The sequence below is a fragment of the Pelodiscus sinensis genome, chromosome 24, assembly GCF_049634645.1.
Source record: "Pelodiscus sinensis isolate JC-2024 chromosome 24, ASM4963464v1, whole genome shotgun sequence".
Classification (NCBI taxonomy): Eukaryota; Metazoa; Chordata; order Testudines; family Trionychidae; genus Pelodiscus; species Pelodiscus sinensis.
The window spans coordinates 8,875,834-8,896,030 of record NC_134734.1 but is presented as its reverse complement, the minus strand read 5'-3'; the positions used below and the strand labels follow the sequence as shown (position 1 = coordinate 8,896,030).

At 48.1% G+C, this 20,197-nt stretch overlaps 1 protein-coding gene across 10 annotated transcripts in view; it reads right to left on the bottom strand.

Annotated features, from left to right (window-relative positions):
* Nucleotides 1-4,861: 4,861 nt before the first annotated feature.
* The window catches only part of ZCWPW1 (zinc finger CW-type and PWWP domain containing 1), a 111,354-nt gene continuing 96,018 nt past the window's right edge, over nt 4,862-20,197 (bottom strand). For 8 of the 10 annotated variants that reach the window (XM_075907297.1, XM_075907296.1, XM_075907295.1 and 5 more), the window contains 4 exons: nt 19,868-19,932; nt 7,953-8,004; nt 6,905-7,045; nt 4,862-6,276 (listed from right to left, as the gene is read on the bottom strand). In XM_075907297.1, coding sequence (XP_075763412.1) covers nt 5,966-6,276; nt 6,905-7,045; nt 7,953-8,004; nt 19,868-19,932 — 569 coding nt within the window. In that variant the 3' untranslated portion in view covers nt 4,862-5,965. The remainder of the gene's footprint in view (nt 6,277-6,904; nt 7,046-7,952; nt 8,005-19,867; nt 19,933-20,197) is intronic. The other 2 variants (XM_075907300.1, XM_075907298.1) reach the window with 1 other exon arrangement.

The window sequence follows — 20,197 nt, the reverse complement described above, 5'->3', positions numbered from 1 at the left end:
TCCCGACATGTAGCAAGAGAGGCAAACATGGTAGGAGACCGGATTGGCTTACAGGGGAAATCCTTGGTGAACTTAAGCGCAAAAAGGAAGCTTACAATAAGTGGAAACTTGGATAACTGACCAAGGAGGGGTTTAAATGTATAGCTCGAGAATGCCGGGGGGTTATCAGGAAGGCTAAAGCGCAATTGGAATTGCGACTGGCTAAGGATGTGAAGGATAACAAGAAAGGTTTCTACAGGCATGTTAACAAGAAGAAGGTAATCAGAGAGGGTGTGAAGCCCCTACTGGATGAAGGAAGTAACCTAGTGATAGATGATATGGGGAAAGCTGAAGTACTCAATGGTTTCTTTGCCTCTGTATTCACGGACAAGGTTGGCTCCCGGACTAATGCGCTAAGTGATGCAAGATGGGATGAAGATGGACAGCCCTTGGTGGGTAAAGATCAGGTTAGGAACTATTTAGAAAAGCTAAACGTACAAAAATCCATGGGTCTGGACTTAATACATCCGAGGGTACTGAGGGAGTTGGCAAATGTCAAAGAGCCTTTGGCGATTATCTTTGAAAAGTCGTGGAGATCAGGAGAAATCCTGGATGATTGGAAAAAGGCAAATGTAGCGCCCATCTTCAAAAAAGGGAAGAAGGATGATCCAGGGAACTATAGGCCAGTCAGTCTTACCTTGGTTCCTGGAAAAATCATGGAAGGGATCCTTAAGGACTCCATTTTGAGGCACTTGGAAGAGAGGAAAGTGATTAGGAATAGTCAGCATGGATTTACAAAGGGAAAGTCGTGCCTGACCAATCTGATTAGCTTCCATGATGAGGTAACTGGCTCTGTGGACATGGGAAAGTCAGTGGATGTGATATACCTTGACTTTAGCAAGGATTTTGATATGGTCTCCCACAATATTCTTGCCAGCAAGTTAAGGGAATGTGGATTGGATAAATGGACAGTAAGATGGATAGAAAGATGGCTAGAAGGCCAGGCCCAGCGGGTAGTGGAGCACTTGCTCCCTAGGAGAGGCATGGGGCTTTGGAAAGAAAACTAGGAGGTAAATTTCTTGGGACAGATGGAACGGTGACACCACCTTGGGGAGAAAAGCCGGGTGAGGACGAACCCTCACATTATTCTCCGAGAACACTAGGTAGGCGGGTTTACAGTTAGCGCCCTCAGTTCGGAGACCCTGCGAGCCAACGTAATGGCTACAATGAACGCAACCTTCACAGAAAGGTGCTTCAAAGAGCACGTGGCCAGCGGCTCAAACGGGGTGACACAAGTCTAGAGAAGACGAGGTTAAGGTCCCAAGTGGGGAGAGGGGATTTAACCGAGGGGTACAACTTATCCAAACCCTTAAGGAACCTTTTGACCACAGAGTCAGAGGACAGAGAGATTCCAGCCAATCCAACATGGAAGGCGGAGAGCGAGGCCACGTGTACTTTGATAAAAGAGGTAGAGAGCCCACCGGACCTGCGTTCGAAGAGGTAGTCCAGAATGGACAGGACAGGTGCACAGGACAGGTGCATCCCCCTTCTGGACACCCAAGACGAGAACCGCCGCCACTTGGCTGCATAGGACCGCCTGGTGGATGGCTTCCTGCTACCTAGGAGCACCATCTGCACCTCCTAGGAACATTCCTTTTCCAGTTGCGTCAGCCACGGATAAACCAAGCGGTCAGATGGAGAGAGATGAGATTTGGATGAACCATGAGCCCTCCGTCCCAGCGCTGGGTCAGGAGATCTTGATCTGGCGGGAGCGTTATAGGCTCCTGGTCAGAACCATGAGAATTAGGGGAAATGGAGGGAATGAATAGAGGATGCCCACCAGCCACAGCACAGTAATGGAATCGCCTCTGGAGTGCTCCCCCAACCCCAGTAGAGAGCAGTGACTCTGACACTTCCTGTTGTGTGCCGATGCAAACAGGTCTACTAGGGGACAACCACACCTGAGGAAATCCTGATATAGGGCCGTATCCTTCAGGGACCGTTCGTGGGCTCCGAAGGACCTGCTCAAAGCGTTGGCCAGCAAGTTTTTGCATCCCGGCAGGTATTCTGCCTGCAAAAGTATATTGTGCGCTACGCACAGGTCCCAAAGCAGCAAAGCCTCACAACAGAGGGGAGGCGACCAGGCTCCCCCTGCCTGTTGATGAAGAACACAGCTGCTGTGTTGTCCAGGTGCACCAGGGCGGATTGGCGCGACAGCCTCATCAGGAAGGCCTCGCAAGCTCTCCTGACTGCCCTGAGCTCCCGGACATTTATATGTAGGGCCCGCTCTGCAGGGGACCACAAACCCTGGGTCCTGTGACGCCCCAGGTGTGCTCCTCAACCCAGGTCTGAAGTGTCTGTGACTATCATCACCGAGGGGGGAAGTACAGTAAACGGAACACTGCTGCACACGACAGCCTCCTGAGTCCACCACTGTAAGAAGGCAATTACCGCTGGAGGTACAGTCAGTACCATGTCCCAGAGACCCCTGGACTGGTTGAACGCCTTTGCTAACCAGGCCTGCAACGATCTGAGCCTCATTCGAGCGTGGCGTACTACATAAGTGCATGCTGCCATGTCTCCCAGCAGCCTTGAGCAGACTCGGGTGGTTGTAATGGGGAACCAGGTTAATTTGGAGACCAGCTCCACTATAGCCACAAATCTGTTCCTGGGGAGGAATGCCTGCGCCACCCTGGCATCCAAGAGGGCCGCCACGAATTCTAGGTGCTGAAAAGGAGTCAACAATGACTTTTCCTCATTCAGCATGAAGCCTAGTCTTAAGAAGAGAGTCCTTGTAAGGGAAACATGAGCCGCCATTTGTTCGTAGGATCGACTACGAATTAGCCAGTCGTCTAGGTACGGAAAGACGTGTACCCCATTTTTTGCGGAGGAACGCTGCTACGACTGACAAGAATTTTGTGAAGGCCCTGGGTGCTGTCAAAAGTCCAAAGGGGAGCACCGTAAACTGGAAGTGACAGCGGGACAGTATGAAGCGGAGAAACCTCCTGTGCCTGGATCTTACTGCCACGTGGAAGTAAGCATCCTTGAGATCGAGAGTTGCATACTAGTCCCCTAACTGTAACACCGGGATGACAGAGGCCAGGGTTACCATTCTGAATTTGGATTTCACCACAGTCTTGTTGAGGTCCCTAAGGTCTAGAATGGGATGAACCCCGCCCTTGGGCTTTGGGACTATAAAATACCAGGAATAAAACCCCTTGTCCCTTAAATGTGAAGGGACCCTCTTTACCGCTCCCTTTTGGAGGAACGCTAACACCTCCTGATGGAGAATGCCTTCGTGAGAGGTGTCCCTGAAAAGGGACGGGGCGGGCGGGTTGGAAGGGGGCGAACCCAGGAAAGGAATAGTATAGCCATCCCAGACTATTCTCAGAACCCAGTCATCGGTGGTGATTTCTGCCCAGGTGGGGGCAAAGTGGGATAACCTGGCCCCAAACGGGGCCAGGGAGAGGAACTGGTGCGCAACTCTCTAGGGGTATGTCTACACTACCCCGCTAGTTCGAACTAGCGGGGTAATGTAGGCATACCGCACTTGCTAATGAAGCCCGGGATTTGAATTTCCCGGGCTTCATTAGCATAAGCGGGGAGCCGCCATTTTTAAATCCCCGCTGCTTCGAACCCCGTGCAGCCTCGTGAAACGAGGTGTACCGGTAGTTCGGAATAGGCACCCTAGTCCGAACTACCGAGTTCGAGCCCTGTGTAAAAATGGCGGCTCCCCGCTTATGCTAATGAAGCCCGGGAAATTCAAATCCCGGGCTTCATTAGCAAGTGCAGTATGCATACATTACCCCGCTAGTTCGAACTAGCGGGGTAGTGTAGACATACCCTCGGGGACCATTAAAACGGGTACTTGGACTGTTGAGAGGGGCCCTGTCCAACCCCACGGGGGTTGTCACCTCTTGGGTGGCGACGACGACCTCTGGCCGATGACGGGACCGCAGCCGCCCCTGCACCTCCACTGGGAGCATGAGAACAGCATCTCCAGTAATGCCCACGGGGAACCTGGGACTGCGTTCTCCCCTGTTGTCTGTAGGGAAGCTGATGTTGCTGAGGAGCCTCGTGAAACGAGGTTTACAGGAGCGCTCGACAAAGGCTTCCCTTGTCGACTGATCTGCATCTTGACTCGCGTGCTGTGCCAACGATCAGCTGAGCTGGCATAGCGCGGTGGCCATTTTTATTTTAATGAAGCTGGGGATATTTAAATCCCCACTTCATTGACTATGTCAGGTAGCCTATTTTACATGCCTCTGCCGGCATGTAATCTAGACGTACCCTATGGCTATGTCTAGAGCCTCTTTCGAAAGAGAGCGTCTAGACTGCACGTTGAACTTTCGAAAAAGCGGCTTGCTTTTTCGAAAGAAAGCATCCAGTGAGTCTGGATGCTCTCTTTCGAAGAAGCCCTATTTACATTGAAGAACGCCTTCTTTCGAAAGAGGAACTTTCGAAAGAAGGCGTTCTTCCTCGTGAAATGAGGTTTACCGCCATCGAAAGAAAAGCCGCGTTCTTTCGATTTAATTTCGAAAGAACGCGGCTTGAGTCTGGACGCAGGGGAAGTTTTTTCGGAAAAAGGCTACTTTTCCCGAAAAAACCCCTGAGTCTGGACACAGCCTCTGTGTCCAGATTTAAAGAGTAATCAGAGAAACTTTACTAAATCACATCTGCTAGATCCTAGCAATTCAAGATTCCCTACAGTCTGTTTCCCAGGCCTCCCTGATTCCCTTTGCTACCTTTCAAATCTCTGTAGATGCTTTTTAAGTCACGTCTGAGTCATTAATTAATCAAGCTACCGTGATTAGTATGAGTAGGTGTTGAAAACCAACTGGCTGAGACGCAACAATAAAAACAATGGAGTTAAAGACACTGTAATGAACCAAGAATTGGAATTTTATCATACTTTAGCTTATCTACAACCAGGACTGAATAGAAGCTGCAGGATTTTATTTACATGTAACCGTTACAGAATGTAAATGAGTGTTTAACCTTTGAGGGTGTTGCAGCCATAAACTTCTTAAGACCTAGTTCTGCCATCCTTAGTCAACCCTTAACTTGGACTCAACTTTCTGAGGGAAATTAATCCCCATGGAAAAGGTCTATTTATGCCCACTTGTGCCTTCAGAGGGTTGGTTCACTCCATAGGGCAAATTTTCCCCTACTGGATGCATAAAAGCCAGTCTTTTTACAAGTGTGTAACAGATAAACATAAAACTACAAATCCAGTAACTTGTTAAACACAACAGTAGCAACTAGGAAGTTCAGGTATCATTATCTTGTATCTCATATATCTACTTTTTATGCATGGGACTAATAATTATGGAATTTCACCAGCAGCATGTGGCTAGGTTTGTAAGGGAGTTAGAACATAACAGATTATAGAATAGTTATACTGGAATTTAGATCCAGAACTTGGACGCCAAATGCTTTCCGATCTGAAGAGCCAGTAGCTGCTCTTTATATTCAGCCATTTGTAAAGACATAATAATAAAGGCAGCAATTTATACACAGGCTCAATCTGTACCAGATGTAAATCAGTGTAATTCCATTAATGACGCTGGCTCTATCACCCAATACCTTGAATGATCAAAAACTGTTTAAAAAAATCATGCACTGGAAATGAGATCCAAGGAAATGACACGCTGTGTGAGGCTGGCAGAATTACACAAGATTCAGCACCCTAAGTTTTTTTAAAAAAAATATTGTGGATTCCCCCCTATCTTTACAGATTAATATTTCAGAGGAGGGAGAGGGAAACCTTTATAGGCAGAGCTAGATGTTAAAATCCACAGCTGTTGTCCCAACAGTCTCACATCTTCCTCAAACACAAACCAAGTTAAAACTAGATTGAATTTATTTTCCCATAAACCAGCCACTTTTCTGGAGCACTTTGCTTTCTAATTTTTCTCTAATTCCCATCACCTTCAGGGAGATAGTATGACTCTGCTGCCCCATGGCAGGTTTGTTATTTCAGTGGCTACTCTTCAAATAAGATCAGGGAACAATCTTCAGAGGATTCATTTTTCTCTGTTTCCTGGATGTCAGGTGCTTCCTTGGCCTTCTCTAGCTCTTCCGCTTTCTGGAGTTCTTCAAAGACCACACCACTGCTATATGCCTTTGGGTGGTTCATGGTGGAACTGTCTTTCACCTGCAACATTTCCAGAACCTCCGGATTCAAGTCATCTTGACAAGATGGTATAAGGTTAACTTTGCTTCCTCCCACTGGTGGTTTGGGCTGGTTGGATCCTAGGCTTTTGTTTCCTGGAACAGTGAACTTTTTCTTAAGGCCTGCAAGGAATACAAACCAATGCAATCCTCAGAATCCAACAAGGAAAAGGAAGAATGAATCATGCCAGAAAAGCACAAATCCTCTGCCCCTCTCCCATTGGTAAATCAAATGGTGAGTCAACATAGCCTCACATATCAGAGATTCTCCAGACTTTTCCGTCAAAATCTCTATGGCATGGGGGAAAGGCTGTGAGGGACTCCATTTCTACATAACGAAAAAACATAAGAACGGCCGTACTGTGTCAGACCAATGGTCCACCTGTCTTTCCACAGTGGCTAATGCCAGGTGTTTCAGAGAGACTGAACAGAACAGGTGATCATCAAGTGAGCCATCCCTTGTCACCCCCTCCCAGCTTCTCCAATTTGCACTCCTAAGTTACACTGCTCCCCACAGAGGCTGGGAGGAGATTTTGATCTCCAGGACCATTCAATCCTTGGCCTCACAACTGAGGTTGCTAGCTGGGAGGCCAGCTGATGCCAACTGTGATAGGAAGAAACTGAACTGAGATTCCAGGTTTTCAATCATATACAACTGGCACCAGACTGAAACTCACGATCTAGAAGTGATCATCTCTGGCAGGAGGAGTTACAACTTAGGCCTGAGCTAGATAGAGCAACTTGATCTTACATTTGGTATCACTCCTCCCACTCTCCTGTCTTTCTTTCACAATTCGGGCCTCTTTTTTGTCTGTACATTCCTTGGACACTGGCTCTTGTCCCTTGCTCTTCTTTTGTAAGCGCTCACTCCCAAACACTGGACCTGTGTTTTCTTGCACAAACAAAGATAAAAATGTGTTGTTATTTACAAACAAGAGCCAATGAGTGTGGTCTGCCTAGGTTCTGGGGATGAATGGCTGACATGTCAGTGACAACTGCACTAAGAATAGTGATAGAAATGTAGCCGTGTTAGTCTGGTGTAGCTGAAACAATGGCTGGATTACCTTTTGCAAGCTTATAGCCAAGACAGGAAAAAAAACCCAGGAGTCCAGACTCCTGCCCCCATGCCACTGCTTCTAACCTCTAGATCCCACTCCTCTTCCAGAGCAAGGAATAAAATCCAACTTGACCACCAAATCTCTTTACATCTGCAAAACTGTCCCAATATCCACCTATGAATTCCTCCTCAAAACTCTCCTTTAGCACAAAGACAACAAAAAACTTGACCATAGCTAGGCTGCTGGTATGCTAAGACCTCTGCATGCCATACTAATTCATACTGGCTCATTGTTTGCTTGTATTCTCCCTTCTATCTGTCTCCACTTTTGTCTTACGTTGTAATCACTGTGGGCAGAGACTATGTTTTTGTTCTGTGTTTGTACAGTCCCTGGCACAATGGCAATAAAGCAGAAGTAATTATAACAACAATACTAACCAATGGACCATGCCTCCCTCAAAAACAATTGATGGAGCTCTGTGGGAAAGAACAGTCAGCTGTCTGAAGCAGGTACACATTTCATCCTGGTTGGTTTGGACAAGTATACATGGGCAACTAAAAGACACAGTCCCAATTCCTCCTGCTCCATGAAAGCCAGGATGGTAGACGAGTAAACAATATTAATTTGAGTATCACAGACCTTACCCTAACCCTTCTTAATTTGTTACATTAGCCACCTTGCAATGTGGCTACAATCTGACCTTTTAAGACACTGCAAAAGTAGCTGGGTTGTATTACTAACCTTTCAGAAAGGTTTTCTTCTTGAAATGTGAAGCTGGTAGCACCATCGCATCCTAGAACACAAGCATTAAGTAGTCAGACATGAAAGAGAATATAGTTATTATACTGCAATTCTGTATCCAGCTCTGATGCCCATATATTACCTGGGTGTTGATCAAATGGAAAGGGTTCATAAAAAAGCAATGAGGAAGGATTAATTCAACCCATGCCCTGTGTTATACAGCAGTTGATCAGATCCCAGTGATTCCTTCTGGCTTGATAATCTACAATCAGTTTGAGGGCTGGAAAATGTGACAGGTAGTAAGCGAGTAAAGCTGGATTATTTTGAGATGGTATGATCGCCGCCCATAATAGCTGCCCCAGGGAAAAGGATTTCTGACACCAAAGGGCTGTTTAATCTATCTGGGAACAGCAGATCCAACATTGATGTGAAACAAATTCAGACTGGAAACAAGGTGTACATTTTTAACAGGATGAATAATTAATCACTGGAACTGAATTCCACTACAATCACTGAATTCCAGTTCAGCTGTCTCCTTTTGTAATCTGGTTTTGAAATTTTTTTGTGGAAAGGTTGCTACTTTTAAATCAGTTCCTGAATGTCCAGGGAGGTGTGACAGGCTGCAGCTAAGCCAGAGGTCTGTCACTACAGATTGTCTGAAAAGAACAGCGGAAGCCAGCTGAGCAAGCCCATGCCTTAGGACCTAGTGGGAAATATCTGTGGGTCTCATTAGCCAGAAGGCTAGATAAGGCAGCCAGAGGGGAAGTGGAAGGGGAGGAGCCAGAGAGTGGCTGAGTGTGCTCCCCAGCCAGAAGGAGAGGCTAGCTGAGTTGGCTGAAGGAATGACAAACAACGCTTTATAAATAGAAGGTGGTAGGAAATAAGGCATCCCAGGGTGAGGGGCCTGGGCAAGAACCTTGCCACAGAGGTTAAAGTATTTCCCTACAGGTTTATGTATGTTACCATTCCTCATGTCCTACATTCAGACCATCATAGGATCTAACGACAAAAGCCACCACATCAGAGGCTCATCCATCTGCACATCCACTAATGTGATCTATGCCATCATGTGCCAGCCATGCCCCGCTGCCATGTATTCTGGCCAAAGTCTCTACACCAAAGGATAAATGGATACAAACCAGACATCAGGAACGGTAACACACACACCCCTGTAGGGGAACACTATAACCACCCTGGACATTCAATAATGGATTTAAAAGTACAGGCAGTCCCCGGGTTACGTACAAGATAGGGACTGTAGGTTTGTTCTTAAGTTGAATCTGTATGTAAGTCGGAACTGGCATCCAGATTCAGCCGCTGCTGAAACTGACCACCAGTTCTGACTTACATACAAAATCAACTTAAGAACCCCAAGCGTCCCCAAGTCAGCTGCTGCTGAAACTGATCAGCGGCTGATTCCAGGAAGCCCGGGGCAGAGCAACTCTGCCTCGGGCTTCCTGTAGTCAGCGCTGATCAGTTTCAGCAGCGGCTGACTTGGGGATGCCTGGGGCAGAGCAGCTGGGGTGCTGCTGGGTTGCTCCAATAGCACCGCTCCTCGGCGCTACTGGACCAACCCAGCAGCACCCCAGCTGCTCTGCCCCAGGCGTCCTGATTCAGCCCCTGCTGAAACTGACCAGCAGCGGCTGAATCAGTACGCCTGGGGCAGAGCAGCTGGGGTGCTGCCGGGTTGGTCCAGTAGTGCCCAGAGCGGCGCTGCGGGACCAACCGGCAGCGCCCCAGCTGCTCTGCCCCAGGGTCCACAACAAAAGCCTGGTCTGCTGGGGGGGGGAGCACACTAGCTGCGCCCCCCCCCAGCAGACCAGGGACACGGGGAGCAAAGCCGCAGCGGCAGCGAGAGCAAAGCCTCAGAAGCGCAAGATCCCGCCGTGGCTGCGGCTTTGCTCCTGGTGCCCCTGGTCTGCTGGAGACGGTCCCTAGCAGACCAGGGACACCAGGAGCAGCTTTTCTCGCCCCGGAGGTCGAGGTGGCGGACCGCTGCCTGCGAGCTCCAGGGCGAGAAAGCCCCGTTCGTAAGTGCGGATCCGACATAAGTTGGATCCGCGTAAGTCGGGGATTGCCTGTAGCTATTCTTCTACAAAAGAATTTCAAAACCCGATTACAAAAGGAGACAGATGAACAGGAATTAATTAGCAAATTCAATACTATCAACTTAAGATTCAATAAAGATCTTAACTGGTTAACACATTATATAGGCAATTTCCTCTCTCTTGATACCCACATTTCCATATCAACTGCTGTGAATAAGCCACTTCCACGCTGACTTGATTAGCCTCATTTACACAAGTGCCCTCTTTCTTTTGTTGGCCTTATATATTGTCGGTCATCTGAAGAAGTGGGCTCATGATACCATCTACATGTTTTGTTAGTCTTTAAAGTGCTACCAGACTGTTGTTTTATAAGTTTTTCTTATATATTGTGGCAGACACAGGGCAGTTGGCTACTATAGATTGGTGGAGGGTAGAGATACTGGGAGCTGGTTGAATGGTTTTCTGTTTTTTGAATAAACTGACAGAGAGTGCAGCCACATAATCAAGGTAGGCATCTGAGTTAAGAGCTTGCATGAAGCAGCAGGCTAAACAGGCAACTGCAGCCAATTAAGGCCTGCTGGGCTTCTTTAAAAGGTTTCCCTCCGGGTAAGAGAGGGGGAAGGAGAAGAGTGAAGGACTTAGAGGAGGAATAGTGATAGAAATGTAGCCGTGTTAGTCTGGGGTAGCTGAAGCAAAATGCAGGTCAATGTAGCACTTTAAAGACTAACAAGATGGTTTATTAGATGATGAGCTTTCGTGGGCCAGACCCACTTCCTCCTATTTGATCTGAGGAAGTGGGTCTGGCCCACAAAAGCTCATCATCTAATAAACCATCTTGTTAGTCTTTAAAGTGCTACATTGTCCTGCATTTTGCTTAGAGGAGGAAGTGTGTTGTTCAAGAGCTGGGGATGCAAAGAGGAAAGAGTATTTCAGCTAAAGTCGGAAAGATTTGCTCAAGTATCAGGGAGAAGGTACTAAAGGAGCTTTTGCTGAAGTGGTCCTGGGAAAGGGTTGCTGTACTGGGGTTAGGGGAAATACCCTGACAGTTGCTGCTATCTAGTGTTCCTGGGCCAGAACCTGGAGTAGTGGGCTCTCCCTGGGTTTTCACCAACCCTCCCCATGCCACTAAAAAAAGTCTGTTCCTAGAAAGGGAGGCCAGGATTATGGAGGGGCTTCACCCTTGACTTTGCCAGTGATGAGGATGGCTCAGTATACTGTGACCCTGGCATCTAGAAAAGATAAGAGGCAGTGTGTGTGTGTGGGGGGGGGTCACAGCGAACCTCTGAGGCATACAATAACTGCCTAGAAGCACAAGACCCACAGCACATGCCCAGAGCTTTGCCACAATATATACTCATGTCTCTGTAAACTATACTCCAATTCATCTGATGAAGTGGGTTTTACCCATAAAAGTTTATGCCCTAATAAATCTGTTCATCTCTAAGGGTACGTCTACACAAGCCCCCTAGATCGATCTAGGGAGGCTAATGAGGGCGACCAGAATTGCAAATCAAGCCCGGGATTTAAATATCCCATGCTTGATTTGCATGTTCCCAGCCGGTTGCCATTTTAGAAACTGACTAGCCCAAAGTAACTGCCCGCGTCTACACACGGCAGTGAAACGGGATTCCGATTTAAAGCCCCTAATTCGAATTAGCTGGTAAACCTCATTGCAGGAGGAATATCAGCTAATTCGAGTTAGGGCTTTAAATCGGAATCCCGTTTCACTGCCACATATAGACGCGGGCAGTTACTTCGGGCTAGTCAATTTCTAAAATGGCGACCGGCCGGGAACATGCAAATCAAGCGCAGGATATATAAATCCCGGGCTTGATTTGCAATTCCGGACACTCTCATTAGCCTCCCTAGATTGATCTAAGGGGCTAGTGTAGACGTACCCTAAGGTGCCACAGGACTCCTCATTGCTATTGCAGATACAGACTAACATGACTACTCCACCAAGACTTTTCACCATGCAAGGCACTGCATTAGCTGTATGAAGTGGAAATCCATCAACTTCATGACGACATTCACACAGATACAAACAGATATAATCTTCCTCTCCAAGTGCAAACAGATGGACATGATACCCAGTGGACTGAAAGTGAAAAATCCATTACAATCAATATATTGCACAAACTATAGTGAGAGATTGTGCCACACACTTTCAAAGAAACTAAAGAACCACCTAATCAGCAACCTATATAGCAAATAGGAGAAGATCAATAATGAGCTTTCAAAACTGGAAACTCTCATAATAAACCAAACTTCCACACAAACTTCCACATGACTGGACTTTACAAACACAAGACAAGTCATTTAAAATGTACACTTCATTTCCTTATTAAAAAAAAAAGGACAATAAACTATCTAAACCCCTACAAGCCACAGGGGGTTACAACTATGGTACCCTCAACTCACCCAACAACCTTTTTTAACCTATCCAACCACCTACAAAGCCCAGCTGAGGAGTCTGTCCAATCTTGAGGACTCTCTTTCTGCCCCATCAACTCCACGCACATGATATTGTTCTATGGTGACTTGGAAGCCTATTTTTACCCTCTCCTAATCAAGGAATCTTTCCAACACACCACTGAACATTGCACTGGCCCCCAGGATCCCTCCTACCAACACTATAAGAAAAAGAATTCAATGGACTTCTGCTGGTCGAAATGACAGTCTGGACCTCTACACTGGATGCTTCCGCAAGCATGTACAGGCTGACATTGTGAACAAACAACATCATGTGCCCCATAACTGCAGCCGTGCAGAACACAATGCTATCCACAGCCTCAAAAACAATTCTGACACTATAATCAACGAGGCTGTCACGCTATCGGATTTTAATGTGAATAGGCAGATCATTGTTGCACCCAGCGATGCATCTGACGAAGTGGGTCTTTGCCCATGAAAGCTTATGCTCCAATAAATCTGTTAGGGTATGTCTACACAGCAAAGTTATTTAGAAATAACAGCCCTTATTTCGAAATAACTTTCCTAGCGTCTACACAGCCAAACCACTATTTCAAAATAAATTCAAAATAACGGAGCGCTTATTTCAAATTTGGTAAACCTCATTCTATGAGGAATAACGCCAAATTCGAAATAGCTATTTCGAAATAAGTGCTGTGTAGGCACTTATTTTGAAATAGGGAGCCTCCAGCCTTCCCAGGGTGCCCTGGTGGCCACTCCAGCCTCAACCAAGAACACTCCTCTCCTTACTCCCTCCCCGGAGCCCTTAAAGGAGTTGACTCTGGTCACAGTACCTGTGCCAGCTCCAAGCCTGCCAGCCCAGAGCCAGCAGTCACTGCCCCTGACCCAGTGGCCCCAAAACATGAGCCAGCAAGCCACTGGCAGCCAGCCCTCCACCGCTCCCGAGGAGCAGTCTGCCAGCTCCCAGGGGTCTGCCAGGGCCCGGAGAAGGTGGGTGCCTTCCTGGTCCAGGGTGGAGATCATGGACCTCTTTTGGAAAAAGCCGTGTGTGGATGGGGAAGTTCTTTTGAAAGAAGAGAAAAGAGGAAAAGCACAGGTGCCCTGGTGGCCACTCCGTTCATAACAATCACAGCTTAAATGCGAGATAGCATCCATTCAGTGTGGACGCTATCTTTCGAAAAAGCAGATCGCTTTTTCAATGCACTTTTGTGTGTACACTCTCTTTCAGAAGATTTTTTGGAAGATCTCTTCTAAAAAATGTTCTTCTGAAAGAAGCCTGCAGTCTAGACATAGCCTGGGAGACAGCAGTAGGCATCGACCACCTATTGTGAGGGACAGTTACTCAATGCTGCATGGACAATGGCTCTTCAGAGTTACCAACTGACACCTGAGGAGCATACAATGGCCTCTTGCCTGAGAAAGACACACCTAGATACTTCATGGATCCTTGCCTAAAAAGAACATAAACCAGTTTATAAATCATGTGGTCAGCTCCATTTTGGGAGGCATCATCACCCAGGAGAACAATGGATTTCCCTCTGCATGAGCAAGGTTATAAAAGTATCCTGGGGATGCTTCTATTTTGTCTTCAATCCTGCTCTTGACTTCAGAAGCATCCTTGCTATGGACAGAGGGTTGGGAAGGATTTGTTGACCCATTCTAACATAGAATGTACTCCAGAGACTTTTAAGCTAGCAATTTGTTACATCTCTGCTAAGAGCCTGCATCAAGAACTTGGGGTATGTCTACACTACCCCGCTAGTTCGAACTAGCGGGGTAATGTATGCATACCGCACTTGCTAATGAAGCCCGGGATTTGAATTTCCCGGGCTTCATTAGCATAAGCGGGGAGCCGCCATTTTTAAATCCCCGCTGCTTCGAACCCCGTGTAGCGCGGCTACACGGGGCTCGAACTAGGTAGTTCGGACTAGGGTGCCTATTCCGAACTACCGTTACTCCTTGTGAAACGAGGTAAGGCATTGGGTAAGGCATCTTTCAGAAGATCCTTTTTTCAGAATAGATCTTCCGAAAAAACTTCTTCCAAAGAGATGTTCCGAAAAAACTTCTTCCGAAAGAGAGCATCCACACACAAAAGCACATTGAAAAAGTGCATTAAAAAAGCGATCTGCTATCTTGCATTTAAGCTATGATTACTATGGACGGAGCTGCTCATCCACTGAGGTAAGTAGCTGACCAGTGCTCAGTGGATGAGCAGCCAGACAGATGGAAGGAGCATTTTGTAGAAGTGTTAAACAGACCACCACCAACAAATCCACTACAACCGTGGTCCCCAACACGGTGCCCGCGGGCGCCATGGCGGGGGCATTTCAATGCGCCCGCCAGGTGCTCGGGGCTGGCCTGGCCCCAGGCACATGGCGCACGGGTGCTTGTGGGGGGAGCGCGCTTGGCGGGGGGAGCGCCGGGCGCGCGGCACTCAGCAGGAGGGGCGGGGAGGAGCGCCGGCCCCGGGCACGCGGCGGGGGGAGCGCTGGCCCCGGACGCGCGGCGGGGGGAGCGCCGGCCCCGGGCGCGCGGCGGGGGGAGCGCCGGCCCCGGGCGCGCGGCAGGGGGGAGCGCCGGCCCCGGACGCTCGGCACTCGGCGGGGGGGGGGGGGGGGGGGGGCGGGGAGCACCAGCCCCGGGCGCGTGGCACTCAGCGGGGAGTGCCGGCCCCGGGCGCGCGGTCCTTGGAGGGGGCCCTGCCCCCGGGCGCGCAGTTATGGGGGGGCCCTTGCCCCCAGGTGCGTGGCTAGGTGGGGCCTCTGCCCCCGGGCGCGCGGCTGGGGGGGCCGCCCTCTGGGCGCGCAAGTGTCCCCGCCCCCAGCGGGCAAACGGCCACGCCCCCTGGTGCCCAACAACCTCAAAAGGTTGGGGACCACTGCACTACAACTAGAAGCAGGAGAGTCCCTAGACATCAACACTGGGGCAATTACAAAAGAGGAAGTCTGCAAGGCAATAAGGAACCTAAAGAATGACAAGGCAGCAAGACCTGATAATATTCCATCTGAGGGTATGTCTACACTACCCTCCTAGTTCGAACTAGCGGGGTAATGTATGCATACCGCACTTGCTAATGAAGCCCGGGATTTGAATTTCCCGGGCTTCATTAGCATAAGCGGGGAGCCGCCATTTTTAAATCCCCGCTGCTTCGAACCCCGTGTAGCGCGGCTACACGGGGCTCGAACTAGGTAGTTCGGACTAGGGTGCCTATTCCGAACTACCGGTACACCTCGTTGTGAAACGAGGTGTACCGGTAGTTCGGAATAGGCACCCTAGTCCGAACTACCTAGTTCGAGCCCCGTGTAGCCGCGCTACACGGGGTTCGAAGCAGCGGGGATTTAAAAATGGCGGCTCCCCGCTTATGCTAATGAAGCCCGGGAAATTCAAATCCCGGGCTTCATTAGCAAGTGCGGTATGCATACATTACCCCGCTAGTTCGAACTAGCGGGGTAGTGTAGACATACCCTGAAGCACTAAAAGAAGGAGGAGCTGCTATAGTGGACCAGCTACACAGTTTGCTAAATCTGATATGGACAACAGAAGAGGTTCCAAAGGACTGGAGAAAAGGGCTGCTAGTGAAACTCCCTAAAACCGGTGATCTGTCACTGTGTGAAAAGTGGAGGAGGATTACTAATAAAATAGATATAGACTATGGACGGAGTGGCTATCAGGAAACTTGTGCTTTTCCCTCTTCCCTCTTCTTTTGAAAGAACTCCCTCTTCCCTGTCCCCACGCACCTTTTTCTGAAAGAGCCATACAAATTTTGGCACATTGTGAGGCCATGCAGTTACCCATAGCAGTGCTGCTGAAGGGTATGTCTACACTACAGAGTTTTGTCAGAAAAATGGCTGTTTTTCCGACAAAACCTGAGTTATGTCCACACTGCAATTGTGTTTTTCCAAAACTAAATCGAAAGAACCGAGGGGTTTTTCCAGTATTGGTAATTCTCTTTCTACGAGGAAGAAGCCTTTTTCCAAAAAAACTCTTTTGGAAAAAGGCGTGTATGGACAGGGAAGAGGGAGTTCTTTCGAAAAAAGAGGGAAGAGGAAAAAGCACAGGTGCCCTGGTGGATACTCGGTCCATAGTAACCACAGCTTAAATGGAGATAGCGTCCATTCAGTGTTGATGCTATCTTTCGAAAAAGCAGATTGCTTTTTCAATGCACTTTGGCAGTGTGGACACTTACTTTCAGAATATGTTTTTTTGGAAGATCTCTTCTGGAAAAGCTTCTTCCAAAAGAAGTCTGCAGTCTAGATGTAGCCTCAGAGGCTCATCCACCTGCACATCCACTAATGTGATATATGTCACCATGTGCCAGCAATGCCCTTCTGCCATGTAGTGGCCAAAGTGGACAGTCTCTATGCCAAAGGATAAATGGACACAAATCAGACATCAGGAACAGTAACATACATAAACTGGTAGGTGAACACTTTAACTATCCTTGACATTCAATAATGGATTTAAAAGTAGCCATTCTTCTACAAAAGAATTTCAAAACCCAATTACAAAGGGAGTTATCTGAAAGAAATTCCTTTGCAAATTCAATACTATCAATTTAGGATTGAATAAGGATCTTAACAAATTACAAAGGCAATTTCCGCTCTCTTGATATCCACATTTGCATATTTACCATTGTGAATAGGCTAATTCCATCCTGACTTGATTAGCCTCATTTACACAAGTACCCTCTTTATTTTCAAGTATCAGAGGGATAGCCGTGTTAGTCTGAATTTGCAAAAGCAGCGAGGAGTCCTGTGGCACCTTATAGACTAAGCTGCTTTTGTAGTTAGCTAGCCATTCACAGTCTTAGCTTCTCCTCTCTTGGAATTCACACCTCCGGATCAGCTACTAGAAGTGGGCCTCATCCTCCCTGATTGGATCCACCTCGTCATCTCCAGCCTGATTCTGGCCTGCATATTTATACCCTGCCTCTGGAAATTTCCACTACATGCATCTGACGAAGTGGGTCTTTGCCCACGAAAACTTAGGCTCCAACACTTCGGTTAGTTTATAAGGTGTCACAGGTCTCCTCGACCCTCTTTATTTTTATATATATACACACAAATCCACACACCCATGTTTCTGTAAACTCCACTCCAATTCATCTGATTAAGTGGATTTTACCCACAAAAGTTTATGCCCTAATAAATCTGTTAGGGTATGTCTACATTACAAAGTTAGTTCGAACTAACGGACGTTAGTTCGAACTAACTTTCATAGGCGCTACACTAGCGCTCCGTTAGTTCGAATTTAAATCGAACTAGCGGAGCGCTTAGTTCGAACTAGGAAAACCTCATTTTACGAGGATTAAGCCTAGTTCGAACTAGCTAGTTCGAATTAAGGGGTGTGTAGCCACTTAATTCCAACTAGTGGGAGGCTAGCCCTCCCCAGGTTTCCCTGGTGGCCACTCTGGCCAACACCAGGGAAACTCTATTGCCCCCCTCCCGGCCCCGGACCCCTTAAAGGGGCATGGGCTGGCCACGGTGCCCGTGCCAGGTGCAAGCCTGCCAGCACCCAGCTAGCAGACCCTGCACCTGGCACGGATCGAGCCACCCACCCGATGCCCCCCAGCCCTCTCCCTCTTCCCGGGACCAGGCTGGCGGCTCCTGGGAGCTTGCCCGGGACAGCAAGAGGCGGGCATCCGCCTGGGCTAGTGCGGACATCGTGGACCTTGTCCACGATCTCCGCACTAGGCACAGGACAGTGGCCGTCTAGGGCACGAGAGCTGCCAGCCTGGCCACCCAGGAGCAGGTGTGCATGAAAATCAAGGGGGTCCACTGAGACCCCCGACCCTGAGCCCTGAGCTTACAATGGCCGTACTGGGTCAGACCAAAGGTCCATCTAGCCCAGTAGCCTGTCTGCTGACAGCGGCCAACACTAGGGACCCTGGAGGGGATGGACCGAAGACAGTGACCAAGCCATTTGTCCCGTGCCATCCCTCTCCAGCCTTCCACAAACTTTGGGCAGGGACACCACTCCTACCCCCTGGCTAAGACTACTCCATGGACCCAACCTCCATGACTTGATCTCACTTCCCTTTAAACTCTGTTCTAGTTGTAGCCTTCACAGCCTCCTGCAGCAAGGAGTTCCACAGGTTGACTCTTTGCTTTGTGAAGAACAACTTTCTGTTACTAGTTTGAAGCCTGCTACCCATTCCTTTCCTTTGGTGTCCTCTAGTCCTTCTATTATGGGAACTAATGAAGAACTTTTCTGTATGCACCCTCTCCACCCAACTCCTGCTTTTAGAGACCTCTATCCTGTCCCCCCTCCGTCTCCTCTTTTCTAAGCTGAAAAGTCCCAGTCTCTTTAGCCTCTCTTCATATGGGACCTGTTCCAAACCCCTCATCATTGTAGTTACCCTCCCCTCTCCCACCCTCTCTCTTCCCCTCTCCCACCTCCTTTTCCTGGTCTCCCCCAGTTTTGTTCAATAAAGACAGATTCCATTTTGGAAGACACGTGTCCTTTATTTTGTACATCAAGAAGAGGGGCTAGGGAGGGGTAAGTGGAAGGAGGTGAGGGAGGAATGGGGCACGAGCCCCCAATGGGGAGGACTGGGCTGGCTCTGCGGGCTTCTGGGGGTGGAAGCTCTCCTGCAGCCCCCCAATTTCCCCCTCTCCCCAGATGGCAGCCTGCGGCAAGTGCAGCCGGTCTGATGGCCAAGAGCTGTGATGTGCCCAGTGTGGATAGTCCAGGCAATCCAAGCCAGGACTGCTCTGCAAGCGGGGCACTCCTGAGAACTGTCTGTCCGGGGTGGGGGTCGGGACCCTTTAAGCATAGCCTTCGGCTAGCCTGAGAAAGCATCTCCACACTCTAATTTCTCCTCTGATGCCCTGCCAGCACTGCTTCCGGCCATCCTTAAGCCCGGTTCAGGGTCCACTTAATGTGGACATGCTAGTTCGAATTAGCAAAATGCTAATGAATGAATTATACAGTTTATTGATGTGGCCCAATATAGTCCTCACTGATTCAATCAAAGCACTTTCATGAATTTTTATTAACACAGTCCACATGGACAGTTAGCTCATGTCAGACTAGTGTGTATAAATTCACTCCACCACTTGCTGCAAACTATTTGTTCATATAGACAAGGCCTACATGATTTATGCAAAGTCACACAGAGCAAGTAAACTTGAACCTGGATTACTTTTAGGTAGAAATCTAATCTTGTTTTAGGGATCTTTTGAAGATTCTTTAACTTTAAAGACTCATCAATGGCTAGCCCTTGGAGATCTTCTCTTAAACTCATGGATAAACTCAACAAATTGAGCATCCCCTACTGGCTAACCAATAATCTTTGTGGGCATGGTTTTAAGTGGAAGCACTTTACTATATTTTTGTTATGATGGGTGAGGCGGGAGAGACAGAATCAATGAAGAGTCAAGACTACAAACCCTTTTCTTTTAAACCATTTTCCCCATCTTCTGTCTGACTTACCATAGTCTCACTTCCATCATGGGACTGCTTCTGCTCTTTGGGCTTAACGGCCATGTTGAATAGTCCTAGAAGACAAAAACAATAACTCACTCACAAAGCACACCTTTTAATGCCACATGGCAAACTTACTATAAGTTGAACCATCATACATGGTTCAAGTGTCAAATCCAAGTAGATGTTTCATTATACCAATGTTCCAAACGTTAATTACTACTAACAAAACTGCACCTTATGTGCCATCTGAATTTGTTTAGCTTTAGCTTCCAGCCATTAGATCTTACTTACCTTTACTTGTCTTTGTTAAGCTAAATAGACTGAGTTCCTGGTGTC